This window comes from Dermacentor variabilis, chromosome 1 (genome assembly GCF_050947875.1).
Source record: "Dermacentor variabilis isolate Ectoservices chromosome 1, ASM5094787v1, whole genome shotgun sequence".
Taxonomy (NCBI): Eukaryota; Metazoa; Arthropoda; class Arachnida; order Ixodida; family Ixodidae; genus Dermacentor; species Dermacentor variabilis.
In genome coordinates, this window is record NC_134568.1 from 218,195,225 (window position 1) to 218,209,948 (window position 14,724).

At 47.6% G+C, this 14,724-nt stretch overlaps 1 protein-coding gene across 3 annotated transcripts in view; it reads right to left on the reverse strand.

Annotated features, from left to right (window-relative positions):
- The window catches only part of LOC142557214 (band 7 protein AGAP004871-like), a 370,091-nt gene that overhangs the window by 197,209 nt on the left and 158,158 nt on the right, over positions 1 to 14,724 (reverse strand). Inside the window, exon 2 of one of the 3 annotated variants that reach the window (XM_075668911.1) lies at positions 11,026 to 11,145. The exons of the other annotated variants lie outside the window; for them this stretch is intronic. Within the exon in view, the coding sequence (XP_075525026.1) occupies positions 11,026 to 11,145 (120 nt within the window). The remainder of the gene's footprint in view (positions 1 to 11,025; positions 11,146 to 14,724) is intronic. 3 annotated transcript variants of the gene reach the window in all.

Sequence of the window (14,724 nt, forward strand, 5' to 3'; positions counted from 1 at the left end):
TTTGCATGGCCCGTGCTTTTGCTTTTTTAAAGCACATGGTTGCTATGCAATTTGGCGCACTCCCCAATCATCTCAAAATTGCTAGAGTGCGTTCGCACGAAAGAAGTATGGATGCGTTTGTGTCCCAATAGCTAGAGCTTCGGGCTTTTGTGCTGGGGAATTCGGGTTCGAAAGCCACCATTAGACACGTTTCTTTTTTTTTTCAATGACCAACGCTTGTACGGAGCCATCGAGGACAGAAACCGACCCAGGCATCTGGCGTAGAGCGCACAACGCTTACATATACAACGCTCTATTTCTTGTATACAATAGAAGGACGTATTACGTCACGGCGAAACACCTGCTCTCAACCCGACCGAATTCGGCAAGGAGGCTACCTTGACGACATAAAAATCAGATGACACCTAAGCACTTCTTATGAGTTATGAATTCGAAAGTATTATAGTTCCATTGAACGCCGCTGAGCGGTCCTTCGAGTTTGACACTGCGATTACTGTACCATAGTGGTACGTGCTGCCCGAACCAGCAGCAGACCACCAAAGCCGGCAGGCGCGCGCAGCAGCTAAACCCGGTGGGGTGAGAGACACACAGACCGCGCGCTCGCTTCCAAGAGCGAGAGGCGTGCTGGCGACGCGGCGATGCCCTCTCCCCTCACGCAACGCCTGGCGCTAGCACAGCAGCAGGTGTTCCCTTTCGCCCGCTCTGCTCCGTCGAAGCGCGCTCGTGACGGGGCCTCGCAGCCAATGGTAATTCAGGTGCCGTTTCGCTGCTACAGACGCCGGCCTTTCCGCTCAATGGACTATTTCATGCTTCCGCATCAAAAATTATGGGAGGGGACGTAAAGAAGTTTCGCATAAAAAATTGCGCGCTCGTGTGCTGGAATCGAACCAGCGTCCATAAGTCTCCGGCGTTCGGCGTCCCGCGTGGGACATCGTTCCGACAAAAAGATTTTCGAACCAGCCATGCCCAGGCTCTCTATGTGGCGCAAGGAAGCTCCTGAAATATTTGAATTTCTCAAGCTAAAATACGTAGAAAGATCACAAAATACGACTTAAATACAACCAACAGACATGATAGCGTCAGAGTGTAATTTGACTGTACGAGAAAGCATAATTCTGTTACACGAAAACTCAAAGAAACCCCTTTCCCAGCGTTTCACCGTTCATAGACCGGCCACAGCGTCCGCCATTTGCTCGCGCCGGCGCTTGAGTATCTCGAGGGCCACGGAGCGGTGCTCCCGGTTCCTTGCAATACCTCCGGATGGCGCTCGCCTCCGCCGCATCGCAACCCACGCAAGAGGCCGCGTTTTTACCAGAAAGCCCGCCTTTGTGCATAGCGTTCGTGGCCAGCGTTTCCCGGTAAACCTTACGGTTACACACGCTCCAATTGCCGGGAAGCATGAGAAGCAGTCAGGGATCTTTGAATACTATCGCGTTCCACTCTTAAAGGCGAAGCTTAAACGTCCTCCATCTTTTCTACAGCGATCTACCGTTCTGATCGGCTGATTGGTTCTTGGCTTGATTGATATTGAGATCGGCTGAAGCGTCCGTTCCCGTCCGAGCAGATTCCCCGAGCTGCTCAGACCAATGCGTAGTAGGTAGAAAAGGGCTTCAGCATGGTGAGGTTGAGGCAAGCGATGAATATTAAAATATAAGATTCACACCAACTCGTGGAAATAGTGCAGCATACAATAAAAACAAGTCGCTCACCATCGAACCGGAGGATGGAAAACCGCAGGCGGAACCTTTGCATCGACTCTAAAAAGCAGAACCCCAATGAGAAACAGCCTGGGAGCGAATGTGGTCTCAATAATAACGCCAAGCAAAATATGGTTGCAGCATTTTGAAAAGTAGAATACCGGGAAAGTGAAAAAAGAAAGAAAAATGAAAGCCGCGGGAAAAACCTCTCACAGCTGCTGTTAGCACCAACTGAATTAAGAAAATTAAAGAGTCACTGGAGTCTACCAGTTTTTTTTTCTTACAGATAGGTTGCTGAAGCTATTTCTATTCCCTTTCTGACACACAACAGCGCAGTAAAAGCTTATTACCAAGAAGTGTCTTTCTTTTTTCTAAATGTGAGTCAAGCGTAATGAGAGTGGCGATGTGGGCTTGTTAGTAATTCATCTTGGTAAGAGCGAGTTGTAGCGCAGAGAAGGCACATGGAATACACGCACACAGCGGTACTTTCAACAACAGTGCGTGCATTTAATTTGTCTTCTTCTTTTTCTTCCTTTCTTCTTTTTTTTCAACGTCCCTGGCAATGCTTTGTTTTAATTAGACAGTCGGATTCCGCGGTCCATGCCATTTCTGAGCTGGCTGTTTTCTGCCAGCCAAAACAGGAACCTCAGGCGCGAAGCTCACGAAAAAAAAAGAACACTCAGTGCCCTTCTAGTCTGTGAAGAATGATGACCAGCGAAGCTGCGTGTGTGGGCCCCTTAATGGCGAACTGCACCTCCGCCGCGGGTCGGCTCGGCATTGCACTATCTTCGGGATTTTGTGTCTACGCACGGACACGATACTGGGGGAACCAGCCTTTAACAGCGGCCCGGCATTGCCGTATCTTCGGGATCGGCGCACGTGCTTAGCGCCTGCTTGTCGACAACGGAAGTGTCGTCTTCCACTGTCTCATCGCGACCCGGCCTGTGAGTATAAGGCTTTACTGTTTAGTTACAACAGCGTGTCTGCTTTCGCATTGCATCTTCACTGGCTGGCTTCGCGTTTCATATGTGTGCCATTTCTGTAACCGCTGCACAGAGAGATACGTGGAGATAGAGTTTAAAACTGAGTTTCGGAACTGGTGTGATTCGAAAAGTATGATGGCACATATCTTTCAGATTTAGCCCTCCGAACATGCCGCAACCATCTATCATCTATGGAAAATAGTTTTTATGCTGATTTTATTGAGTAACTAACAGCAGGTGCTCTTGAAGGTTGCGTGCTATAGAACGGTTCAACATCCATGTTTCTTGTCGTGAACGCTCTACGGTACAGCTTTCTTACACCGATACTGCATTACCGTAGTAATGGTGTGGTCATTTTAGAATTACGTATTTCTGCACTGACCATAGGTAAATATAAACCGCTTATAACTATATATGTATTTTTTATGTAAAGTGAGACAGAGCGATAAAGATATGCCTATGCAAAATCTATCGTCTTGGAAACTATGCAATCGAGTGTAATAATATCGTGAAGTTCCGGGAATCAAAAAACGCTGTACATGCTGGAAGTCATAGTTGGGGCGCCAATCACGCTCCTATATTTTGCGCGCAATTTGATTTACTTCATAGTTGCATTCATATCACGTGCGGCGGCTCGATGCGATGCGCAACGTGAGCGTTCGGTCGTCCTATTAAGCGTGTGCTTCAAAGCTATTGAGCGAGCTTGATAAACATCGGTACTCTACGTATTTTTAAACGTTATAAGGTGTTGTTTATCTTGACCTAATTGCTCAGTCGTCACGGGAGTCTAGAAATACGAATGAGTTGTACTTAAAGTTGTACTTGAGTGTGGATCCTGCCAACATTGCGGAATAAAATGGCCCCCGCTTACATTAGAGCGTAACTATTTTTGACGGGCGTTATTAATGTCATTCCAGATACGACGTTAATTGGTTGCAAAGCTATAGTGTTTCTCTAGTTTTATACATGTCTTTATACGGTGACTGCTCGTATTACGCCAACTATCGCTGTTACTGCTACAGACTGGGTGCCTAACGGCTAACTCTTTTTCTTTTTTTTTTATGTTGCTTAGCGCACGCTCAAGAGTGAGTCTGCGTCTTTGTTTCTCATGCCTTTAACTGTCCTTTTGTGGGCTCTGTCTATAATTGAATTTTTAACATTCATAGCACTTAAGTACTTATATTCCTAAGCTCTAGCGCTTGTAGCTTATGTCTACGTATCGGATTTTCCGTATCTAGCCACAAGTCGAACGGAGCAGCAGGAAAATGCAAGCGCTACCAACTTCTCCATCTTTACGACGTGCACAGAACTCAGCAGCATGTTTCCACCGATGGCATTGCGAGATTTAACGTATTTTTTTACCTCACCTTTGTTACACCTTTTACATTTTCCCGCTGCAGGGTAGCCATCTCCTTAACCTCCCCGTACTTCCGTTGATTTTCTTCTTCTTTTTCTATGCAGCTGCATTCATTATGCTGGCAATGTGACATATCACGTTGAAGACGTCTTATGTCCCTACGGGTGCAGGACCTGTTTCATTCACTATTGCACATGAATTCATTCGACAGGAGCCGCCAATGTCGCGCTTGCAAGCTGACGCAGCGGTTGGACTTCAATCGGCAACCTGCGAGTGCGCTAAGTTGACCCTGTGGGACTCGAACGTTTTCGTTGTCACCTGACCTACAACTATGACTACCTCCTGGGTCACTACTACGCGAAAAAAAAAATCATGCTCTACCGTTTATGGTTCGGCACCGCGTTTATTAACTCTTATGCCTTTCTCACTTGAATGACCGACAGCCCCACCGAAACACGTGCATTTGTGACGAAGCCGTCACACACTGTTGTTGCTGACAGGCAAGAGATGTGCAGTGCGCTTGATGTACTGAAGGGTTGTCGACGATCAGTAAAGGAGGCTCACCCCCCCCCCCCCCCCCCCCCCGGCAAGTTGCCCCAAATGAAGTTCATACAAGGGGCTATGTCTGTGCTGATTCATATTTTCAAGGGCACTTCCTCATGTGACAGGCGTTGAGAACAGTGCGTGTTATCCCTTAGGTTCGCACCCCCTTCCGTTAGAATATAAAGTTTTTTTTTATATTCCTCCCTTTCCCTGCAGTGTGTGCTGCGCGCTCCGCGCACTCTGAACCTTTCGTGCTGTTTCTCTTTTCTGTTTCTCTTTCAATACTGCTACACGCTTACTCCTTCTCACGCTCCGGGAGTCAACCAAAGCTATCTCAGGGCAACCTCCAAGCCTTTCTATATATCCCTTCTCTGTTTATATTTGCTTTAGGAAGGGGGGAGAGGGATATATCGACAACAGGCCGCGATGAATGCGCTTCTGTGTTTTCTAAAAGCAACAGATTTCTGCAGATGCTTTAAAGGGACAGACATATGGCCAGACCAGGCTGTGATATGTTGGTGAAAATGAAAACATATGTTAAATGGGCGCAGAAGGTCGTAAAAGACGGTAAGTGGCTCGAACTGGCGGCGAAGCCTTGGTACTTCGGATGTACTATATGAGATAACTGTACGTAAGTCGGCTGTTATTAAGTACCAAAAACTTATTGCTTAAAATTGCAGTTCTTGTATTATTAGGCATTTACATTACATTATATGCTTCGGAAATCAAAAGCGTACGAGTGGCTATGGACGCTGAACTGTATGTCAGATGAACGTCGCTTGCTTCCTAGAACTTCGCTTGGCTTCTCGAAAAAAGAAACGGAGCCTCACTTCGGAATTACCGATCAGTTCAACGCAGGTATTTTTGTAGAAATAATTTAACACTTCGGAAAGCATGAATCACAGGAACATCGGCTTGATAAATAAAATAATATTTTCTTACAGCTACGGCCGCCCTTGTCGTCTGCTTCCGACCAAAGCCGGCGTATAATCGATATCGCGCTCTCTTATCACTATTTCAAGCTTTTTAGTGAGCGACTATAATCTCACTGCGGATCGAACAGTTCCAATAAGAAATGTTCCACGGCGTTTTCCGCGTTACCGCTGTATGACTGGACATTCTCACCAGTAAGCTTTCCGTTGCACAAAAAAAGAAAGAAAAAAGGGTACCATAAAAACTGGTTGTCAGTCTCTTTAACCATTGATTGTCATCAAATTACATTTCCTGGTGCCGCGTACATACTTGCTGCATCACTTTTTTTTCCTCTTTGTCTTTGTATTTCCCGTCGCCCCACGTCAGTGTACTTTAGTGAAACAAGCTTGCTCTGCTGGTTGACTACCCTGGCTTTCTTCTTTCTCGCCATTATACGCATCTCTTCCTGCCGCCATCCGATTAACACGGGCTCTTCAGCCAAGCCTGGCACAGCGTGTTTACAAATTATTATAGCGAAAGTTGTATATGACTAACCGTCCGTAGTTTTTTCGGCGTCCGGCAACAGAAACGGACTTATCGATTTCTAACAAACCCTTACACAGTGGTTTTCATTGTTTTCTTTGTGTGTGATCACACGCGGATGCAGTGCGGTGGCGTTGATGTCAAAAAGCGGAACAGATTAGAACTCTCGCCGTGAAACATAGCGCGACGTCAAGAGAGAGAGAGAGAGAAAGGGGAAAGGCAGGGAGGTTAACCAGAGAAAAAGATCCGGTTGGCTACCCTACACTGGGGAGAGAGGGGAGGGGGAGGTAAAGTGGTAACAAAGTAGAGATAAGGAAAGGAAGGAGCCTAGACACACAGTCACCATCGGTCACTGGCACCGAATACTGTCATCGCACAGCACAGTGACACTTGCCACACTATCAACATTTGTTCAGGCTACAGCCGCCTGTCCAATCCTGTCGCCCTCAAAAACCGCAACAGTGCCCTCGTCGCCCTCTGCTGCGATGGCTTGTGATGGCGGTATTGTAAAATAAGTTCCTCTGTGAGAGGTCTTTGGTCAAAGCGCGCTATCGCGGTTGCGAGTGATTGTCTCTGTAAATTATATCGAGGACAGTCACAAAGAAGGTGTTGAAAAGTCTCCTCGTTACCACAGTCCTCACACGTGGCGTCGTCGGCCCATCCAATTCGGTAAGCGAAAGACTTGGTGAAAGCCACCCCTAGCCATAGTCGACAAAGCAGGGTAGCTTCGCGACGGCAGAGTCCAGCTGGAATACAAAGGCGTAGAGAGTAGTCAAGATTGTGGAGCCGGTAGTCGTGAAAACTTCCAGCGTTCCACAAGGAGAACGTGATGTCACGGCTGATCATTCGAAGTTTTCGAGCGGCATCTGTCCTTGATAACGGTATCGGCTCCTCTTCGTCCCCTTGAAGAGCCGACCGAGCAGCGTTGTCAGCGTGTTCATTCCCTATGACTCCGCAGTGACTTGGAAGCCACTGAAATGTCACGTGGTGTCCTTTCTCAGTTAAGGTATGAATGAGTTCTCTAATCTCAAATACCAGTTGTTCGTGTGGTCCGCGCCGCAGGGCCGATAGCAAAGATTGCAGTGCAGCCTTCGAGTCACTGAATATTGACCACCTTCGAGGTTGCTCTTGGCTGACGAGACGAAGTGCAGCGCGAAGGGCTGCAAGTTCCGCGGCCATCGGTGTCGTTGGGTGACATGTCTTGAAACTGATGGTGGTGGCTTTCGCTGGGAAGACCACGGCTCCAGAGGAACACTGGAGAGTTGTCGATCCATCAGTATAAATATGTACGTGTTCGGCGTACTTCTCGTGCAAAAGGAGCAGAGTTAGTTGTTTAAGAGCAGGTGATGACAGCTCAGATTTTTTCCTGATTCCTGGTACGGTGAGGCGCACTGCGGGTCGAGCCAAACACCATGGAGGAATCGAAGGCTTAGTTGCGGGGGTGAAGCCTGACGGGAGGCAGGTGGAATACTCCGAAATCGTAGTACAAAATGCTGCCTGCTTGCCTGCGCGACGTCAAGGTTATCACAGTATATAGGCAGGAGGGGTATCAGCGCTAAAACAGCTGCGTCATCGATGGGGCGGACACGCATAGTTCGTACACGCGAAGAACAACATGCGTACAAGGAGCGCCGGAGGCAACCGCAACGAGAATGTAAACGGCGCCTGCGCGATACGACCACCGATGAAGAACGTTCCCGCGATGCTGAACGAACAAATTGACAATTCCACTCTGTGAAGATGGAATGGCAGCGAAAGCACTTTGCTTTTCGTTTGAGAGCTTTGACTGTCGTCAGCTGTCGCTGCCATTCCATCTTCGCAGAGTGGAATGGTTATTTTTTTATTTCCAAATGGAGCAGCAGCCCGATAAGTGCCGATGGTAATGAGAGAGCAGAAAGGAAGCAAACACGCTCGAAGGAAGTGACCAAGGCGATGCTTAAGTAATCAGAGGATTTCAGGCAGGCACCCATACTCTTACATGTGCGTACAAAATGTAGCACGGAAATTGGGGCGAGCCGTATCCCGATAGCGTTTAGCAGTATGCTGGCACCTCAAGAGAAGCAAGCCCGTTCGGAGCATAGGAATTCCGCCTTTATACTCTTCGTCCCAAAAGGCACGCCGAAGAATTCGGCCGAGAGGTGGCAGCGAGACTCTGTATAAGACGCGCCCAGCTGTGGCAGACATTGTCTCCATTAACGCCACAATCCTGCGCTGACATTCAGATGGTATCACCATAAAGGAAAGAGGCAAATAAGGGGCTCTTTATCGACTCGAAGAAGGCACCTGTATCGCCTGCGCATTTATACTGCTGTACATGAAATACACGCATTTCTCTGTCTCTCACTGTCCGTTAACTTCGTCCCCTTAGTGTGTACGCTGAAAAAATTGAGAGCCATTCCACTCCGTGAAGGTGTATAACCAGTGGAGTTGTATATAACTATAAATAAAACAAAACACAACAACAAAGCAATATAACAAAATATGCACGTTGTTATGTTTATTTGTATTTACGTTCATCTCGCAACCACAGTAATTATGCCTTTGTGGTCGCTATGATAGACGGCCATGGCCTCTGTGATCACACTGAATATGTTCTTAGCAAACGTTAGGTCTAGGCCCGACCGATGGCGCATCACGTAGATATTGGTGTTGGTGTGACGTCGAAGGCCGAGCCTTTCCAAGAGAAGCAGCAAGAACCACTTTCCGTCGGGACGAGACACATCGACGTTAAAGTCACCCACAATGACGATGGAATTGGGGTCCACCGGGAGGATCCATCCGAATGTGTCGATCATAAAGTCTTCAAGGTCCCACTTCGACGTTTCGGGGTGAACGCATACGGTGGCGACAACGATTCCGTCGCCAGTCTGTACGGCGCACGCGTCAGCACATTCCACGGCAAGGCTCTCGCCCGTCGTCGGTAAGACATGGAGCGCAACGGCCGCGCTGCCATTGTTTGCGTAGGCCGCAACGCATCAAACCGTCATCCATCGTCCATCACCGGTTTCGACACATATGACCTCAAACGCCGCTGGGACATATACGCTGATATGATTTTGCCTTATGCTTAAGCTATTTTAGCTCTATAGACGCCGCCATCGTTTTTGCCTACGCACATCACGAAACGCTGGAAACTAGCCTTAGACAGCTCCGCTGTAAAAAGCCTCAACTTATGAATGATAAATAAATTAATAAATTACTTGACACAAATACACCCGCCCACCACTCTGGCTTCCCGATAAGGCTATTAGAAAGCCATCAGCGCAGGTTTCAAGGTACCACTGGGACTAACAAGAAAAAAGAAACTCGAAGGCTCTGAATAATTGCGGCAAGTATCACCACAACTAGTAACGTATTTCCGGCTCCTTTTCCTGTCGAATTGTTCTGTTATAACGTTCTCCTGTCTAAAATAAACCCTGCGAATGACACTAAATACAACGCAGACGACAATCAGCTGAACAGAAAGGTCGCAATCACAGGTGACACAGGCCTCAATCCTTTGTGCTGACCTGTCGTTTGCCTTGTTATCTGCATTTCAACGTCGAACCAACCAGCAGGATTTAGGGCACTCGTGCACGTAAATGAGTTTTATTTACAGTAAACTAAGACGGGAGGCTCAGCCGGTAGCTAACACGGTTGCGACGGCTTTTGATGCGGCCGCGCAGACGCGACGTTGACGTAGGAGTCCGGCCGAGCAAATAAAGAGGGATAAAAAAGAACACATTTCAGTTGGACGAATTTGTGTCCGGCATCTTGTCTCCTGAAAGGAAGCGCTACGCCAACTGGGAGCAGTGGTAGCCCGCCGAGCCCCCTAAATGCAACACGGAGGTGCCGCACGTACCCCGGCATTGAGCAGGTCATGTCGATATGCAAAAAGATTATTACCACCACCAGAGTGGGGTAAAGGACACCAACAAACTCCGTAATTTGATGCAATACAGCGCTTTTCTGAACACCCAATGACATGGGCCATTGGTTTGATACTGACGGCTTAGTTTTGAGGACCCAGAGAAAGCTTGTTGTAAGATTCGAAATGTTACAAGGTCAGAACAAAACGTAGCATAATTATATAAGTATGCTCTAGGAAGTTCCTCGAGCACACTTATCATTATGCCTACATTTTGAAAACAATCCTACACGCGCATCCGAGCAAGCGCGCAGTGATTGCCTGGGCCACATGAAGTCGTCAGGGTGTCCGCTCGTTATATGGCAATGTAATTCGCATGTGTATAAGAGCACAAAAATGTATTAAATGAGCTTCAGGGTCTATACATGACAATTCAACGGCCCTTCTATGGTTTTTAGCGCACACGTACAGGTTTTCATTGCGTCAGCAGACGAGTAAAAGCGCTATGTTGTACAGAAAGTGTTTCATGGGGTTGCAAATCAGATTACTGCTAAACCATATAATCAGATTGCAAGTTGGATTGTTTCAAAGAATCAAAACTTTATTTTTCTGCCGAAGCTGGAATGCTCGCGCTACGGTGATAGCAAATCATTTCTGCAGGTAAACATAACCCCATAGATGTATTTCTTTTTAACACTTTCATAAGACAACTCAGCATTTTATTCTGTGCACTACACTAAATCGCCATCATCCGCAAAAGAGTATGCGCATGCATTCTGATACCTCAAAATGATGATATAAACTCGTGTTTTCTTCTCTGCTAGGGCGTGTATTCGGATGATATTACTTGCGGCATCGCATACATATCTGCGCGTCCAGACTCAAGTTTGCTAGCAGCGGTCATGACCAATCTGCATGTATGCGTATTGTCTAGTGTATCGGCGGGCAACGTTCTTTATTAGGCGACATAGGCGTGAAGCATGGTTTATCATCAACATGTGCGGCACCTGTTCGTGCGTTTGGCGCCTAGTTTTGACGCTGTTCGACGCTTGCATGTGGTCCGTTGCTTCCCAACTGCTATACACGACCTCGGTCAGGGAGTATAACCGAGACAGCGCGCGCCCGGACCGCCAGAGTACTCACGGAGTTCGCGGGCGCGGTTCACTGCTCGGCCCAGTTGGGTTCGGGCCAAGCTGCGCAGGTTGCGGAACTTGAAGACCCGCCTTGCACCGCCCACCCTGCGTCCTCCGCCTCCTTCGTCGCCTGGCGACCACGGAGAAACAATGCAGTGAGCAAACACAGAGGAAGGAAGCCCAGGAGGTGAAGGCAGTGAGCGGTGCAGCCGCCGTGCTGGTTGCATTTCTGGCATTTTTCTCTCTCTTCTTTTTCTTTTTCTTTGTGCTGTCGGAGTGTTCAGGCAGCCGATGTCGGTCTGCTTGCAATCACCCGGTAATATCGTTAGTGTCATTGAACAATCGGCGCCAGAATATTAAACACGACAATATTGATCACTCACTGCGTCTATTACAAGTAAGACACGATAGAAAACATTTAAAAGTAAGTGCACTTGTAACATAGACCTTGTATACTTTCTCTTCCTCTTTCTTTTTTGTTCAGCAGACCAGCGCGCTGACTAACACAAACGAGCATGGTCAAACACTGCTAGCCAGTTTCGCTCTGCTGCACCGCTTTGAACGATCAGGGCTATTCTTACAATAGCCTCAATAATTGCATAAGGCGAGCCTTGCGGCCTTGTCGACTCACGAGAAATAGCAATAATGATCATTTCAACGCGATCTATTGCTGAGACGGAAAGTGGGAAAGCGAAAGAAGGAAACAGAAGCAGTGGCGATGCTATACAAGCGAAAGAAGGGAGTGCGAGAGATATGCGTCGGAACGGAATGAAGACGCGGTTAGTCCACTGCTGAAATCGCGCACGGCGCTCGCGGTTCGTGCATGTTTCCCAACTATCCTAGTTCATGCGTTCTCTGCCGGAAGCTCTACAAAGTGTGAGTATTAGATTAATTTGGTTAGCAGCCAGTGCCTTGAACCGGAACGGCAAACGCGACGCCATTTGTTCGTGAAATGAATCCTGGGGCCAAGCTTTCCCGCTCTGATTTTATTTTCGTTCTCCTTCGTGCGTCCCACGCACGCGATGTGACCGATCAATTACATCAGCATTTGCGCTCCTTCAGTTCGGGAGCACGTTGCGCGCAATACGAACGAGTGGTGGCACGCAAAACTGCCGTGGGTTCGCCGAACCGCGCGCTCTCCCCGTAATCAGGACCAGTGCGAAGTAATTTCATTTTCCTCTGCCATGATCGCAACAGCTGCAGCAGCACTGCGCGCACATCCCGCGTCGCCTCGCCCGCAACGCAACCGACCGGGCGGGGTCGGCGTCCAGCGGGTCGCTCGCATATTAGTAAACAAAAGGTCGTTGTTGCTTTTTGTATTTTTCTTTGATTGCGCGTTTTTCTAGCACCCGTCGTTTTCACTCAGCCCCTAGGCTGCTTTGCTGATGAGCACCGAAGTTGCGCTTTCACTTCCAGGCAGCAGCGGAGGCGGTATACCTTTATGCGCGTGGAACGCAGTAATGGGTGCGTGCTGGCATTTCGGTGCACGTAAAAGAAGTGCCAGTTGCTAAAACTAATTCAGTACTTTCCTCTGCAACATACCCTATTTCTCAGGTGATCCGACAAATCCGCCTAAGAAGACTTCTTCGTTGCCGTCCGAATGCGTGTTTCCCTCACAGCTGTATAGACGACACAGACTCTCGCTTTCTGTTTGACGTAGTGACGTGTATTCTCCTCCAAAGGGAGCTTTCTTTTTCATTTATTTATATGTATAATTCGATATAAAATGGGAGCTGCAATACGTATACACCTTATATAGTTATTATTCTTCAACTAAATCCATGTCATCTATAGTTAAGGCCATAAATCTATCGAAGGTATATATGAGGGGGCTTGGATGTAGCCCCATCTTGTACACTACAGGTAGTAGTGCCTGGATAAGTGCAGTGAGTGACAACGCCCAGAGAGGGTTACAGCACCGGCGGGTAGGCCAAACTGCGACCGCCCAAAGTCACGAAACTTCTAACTTTACTCGTCACTAATTCCGCAGAATAACATATTTTATTATGCTTTAAAATCTCAATGCTACTGCTGTTATGTCGCTCTCAGGAACTCTGAATCTCGATATCTGTTTTCATTTTCTTCCTTTATCTTTTTCTCTCTCCTTTTTTTTTGTCTTCCGTTGGACATATCTTAGTTCCCCGCTTCCTTCGGAAAAGTTTGCTCATGTTCTTCGTCTGCCGCAAAACAAAAACTGGTAGAAGAAAGTATTTCTGCTGCGTTCGAGCGCTTAAATGACAGCCTCAAGTGTTAAAAGTTTCGGAAACGTTCGGCCTCGGATCCGCCTACCACCTCCTCTGTTTCTCCGATTCTTGGTTCTCCTGATTTCACGGTGTCATCGCGCGTCGCTTATGTTCCCAACTCGCCTTACTTTCCACTTTTCTTTTTTTATTTTTTGTTGGAAAACGAGCATTGGCGGGGAACCAGGGAGGGACGTCACATTTCCCGTTCCTGGTTTCCGCAATCTCAACCACGGGCCGAGCGGATGTGAGCCCCACTCGGCGGCCGTTCCCTCCATCTTTTCTTCCTTGCTTAATTATCGAAGTGTACCCTCCTCTGCAATGCCACGGTGTCGAAAGCGTTCCATCCCACCCTGTGCGCCTCCTTATCGTGGCTTGACTCATACTAATGGTGCGAACTCATTGCTTTATCTCTGAACCTTAGCTCTTTCTCTTTATCCAGCAGTGTGCCTTGCATTCATTTAACTTGGCGTTCTGCTCATGCGTTTAATTATCTCCGTCATCGTAACACCATAAGGGAAGTCAAAAACTTTGTTTTCGGAAAATGGAACCGGCATGGTTCGCCGATCGGCGATGTTTGGCGGCGGTTTCTATTGCGCAAGTTGTACACGAGAGAAAAATGCGTTGGCTTTTCTTTTTTTTACTTCCTTGCGCACTTTATTTCGCCTAATCTTCGGAACAACTTTCTGCCGCTGAAACGGCGGCATGCTATATACGCCTCCATCACTATGAAAATTAGAACGTGAAGATAAGAACTAATAAGTGCGGCGTTCGCCATTTGACTACAGTGGTTTCCAGGTTTCCAACTGTCATAATAAACTCCCTATAAAAAACGGACAACCACGTCTTTCAAGAGGTGAAAGTTTCCGGCGAGCGAAATTGTTTCATGTTTTTCTTCGCAAATGAGGATGTAGCAACATACGGTAGGGTGCTGTAACATATGGGCGTTGTTACCTGCTTCTGGCTTTTGAAGAGGTTGGGTTAAATAATGCATTGTCTAGGCACCAAGGACCGAGACGTACAAAATGCGCTTCTGATGACGCGATATCTATGTAGCAAGTTGCACTTACAGCCGCTTTTCGATAAACTACAGTCCTCAGGCATAGAATATGAATGCGTGCTACATTTTCCGCCGTCTTAGTGTTTGCAACGATGTGATTCGACTCGGCGCGCAAGCGATCGCCATAGCCGTGGAAGTCAGAAAATTCAGAAAGCTTAAGAAATGTGGGACCCTATAACGTAAAACTATTCCAATCTGCATTTATTCCAGTCTCCTGACGTCAAATTTGCGTAAGCACCGATGCGAGACACAGGCGGTAACCCGCAGCGTTGTTTGAGAAACCCAATCAAACGCGCTCCTCGTTTATAGGAGTAATTCATTTTTGCTCTCAAAGCGAATAGCACTGCCTACCTTGACAGGTTCTTCTTATCTAATTGGCTGAGAAGAGGCGAGCTGCACACTCAAGTGG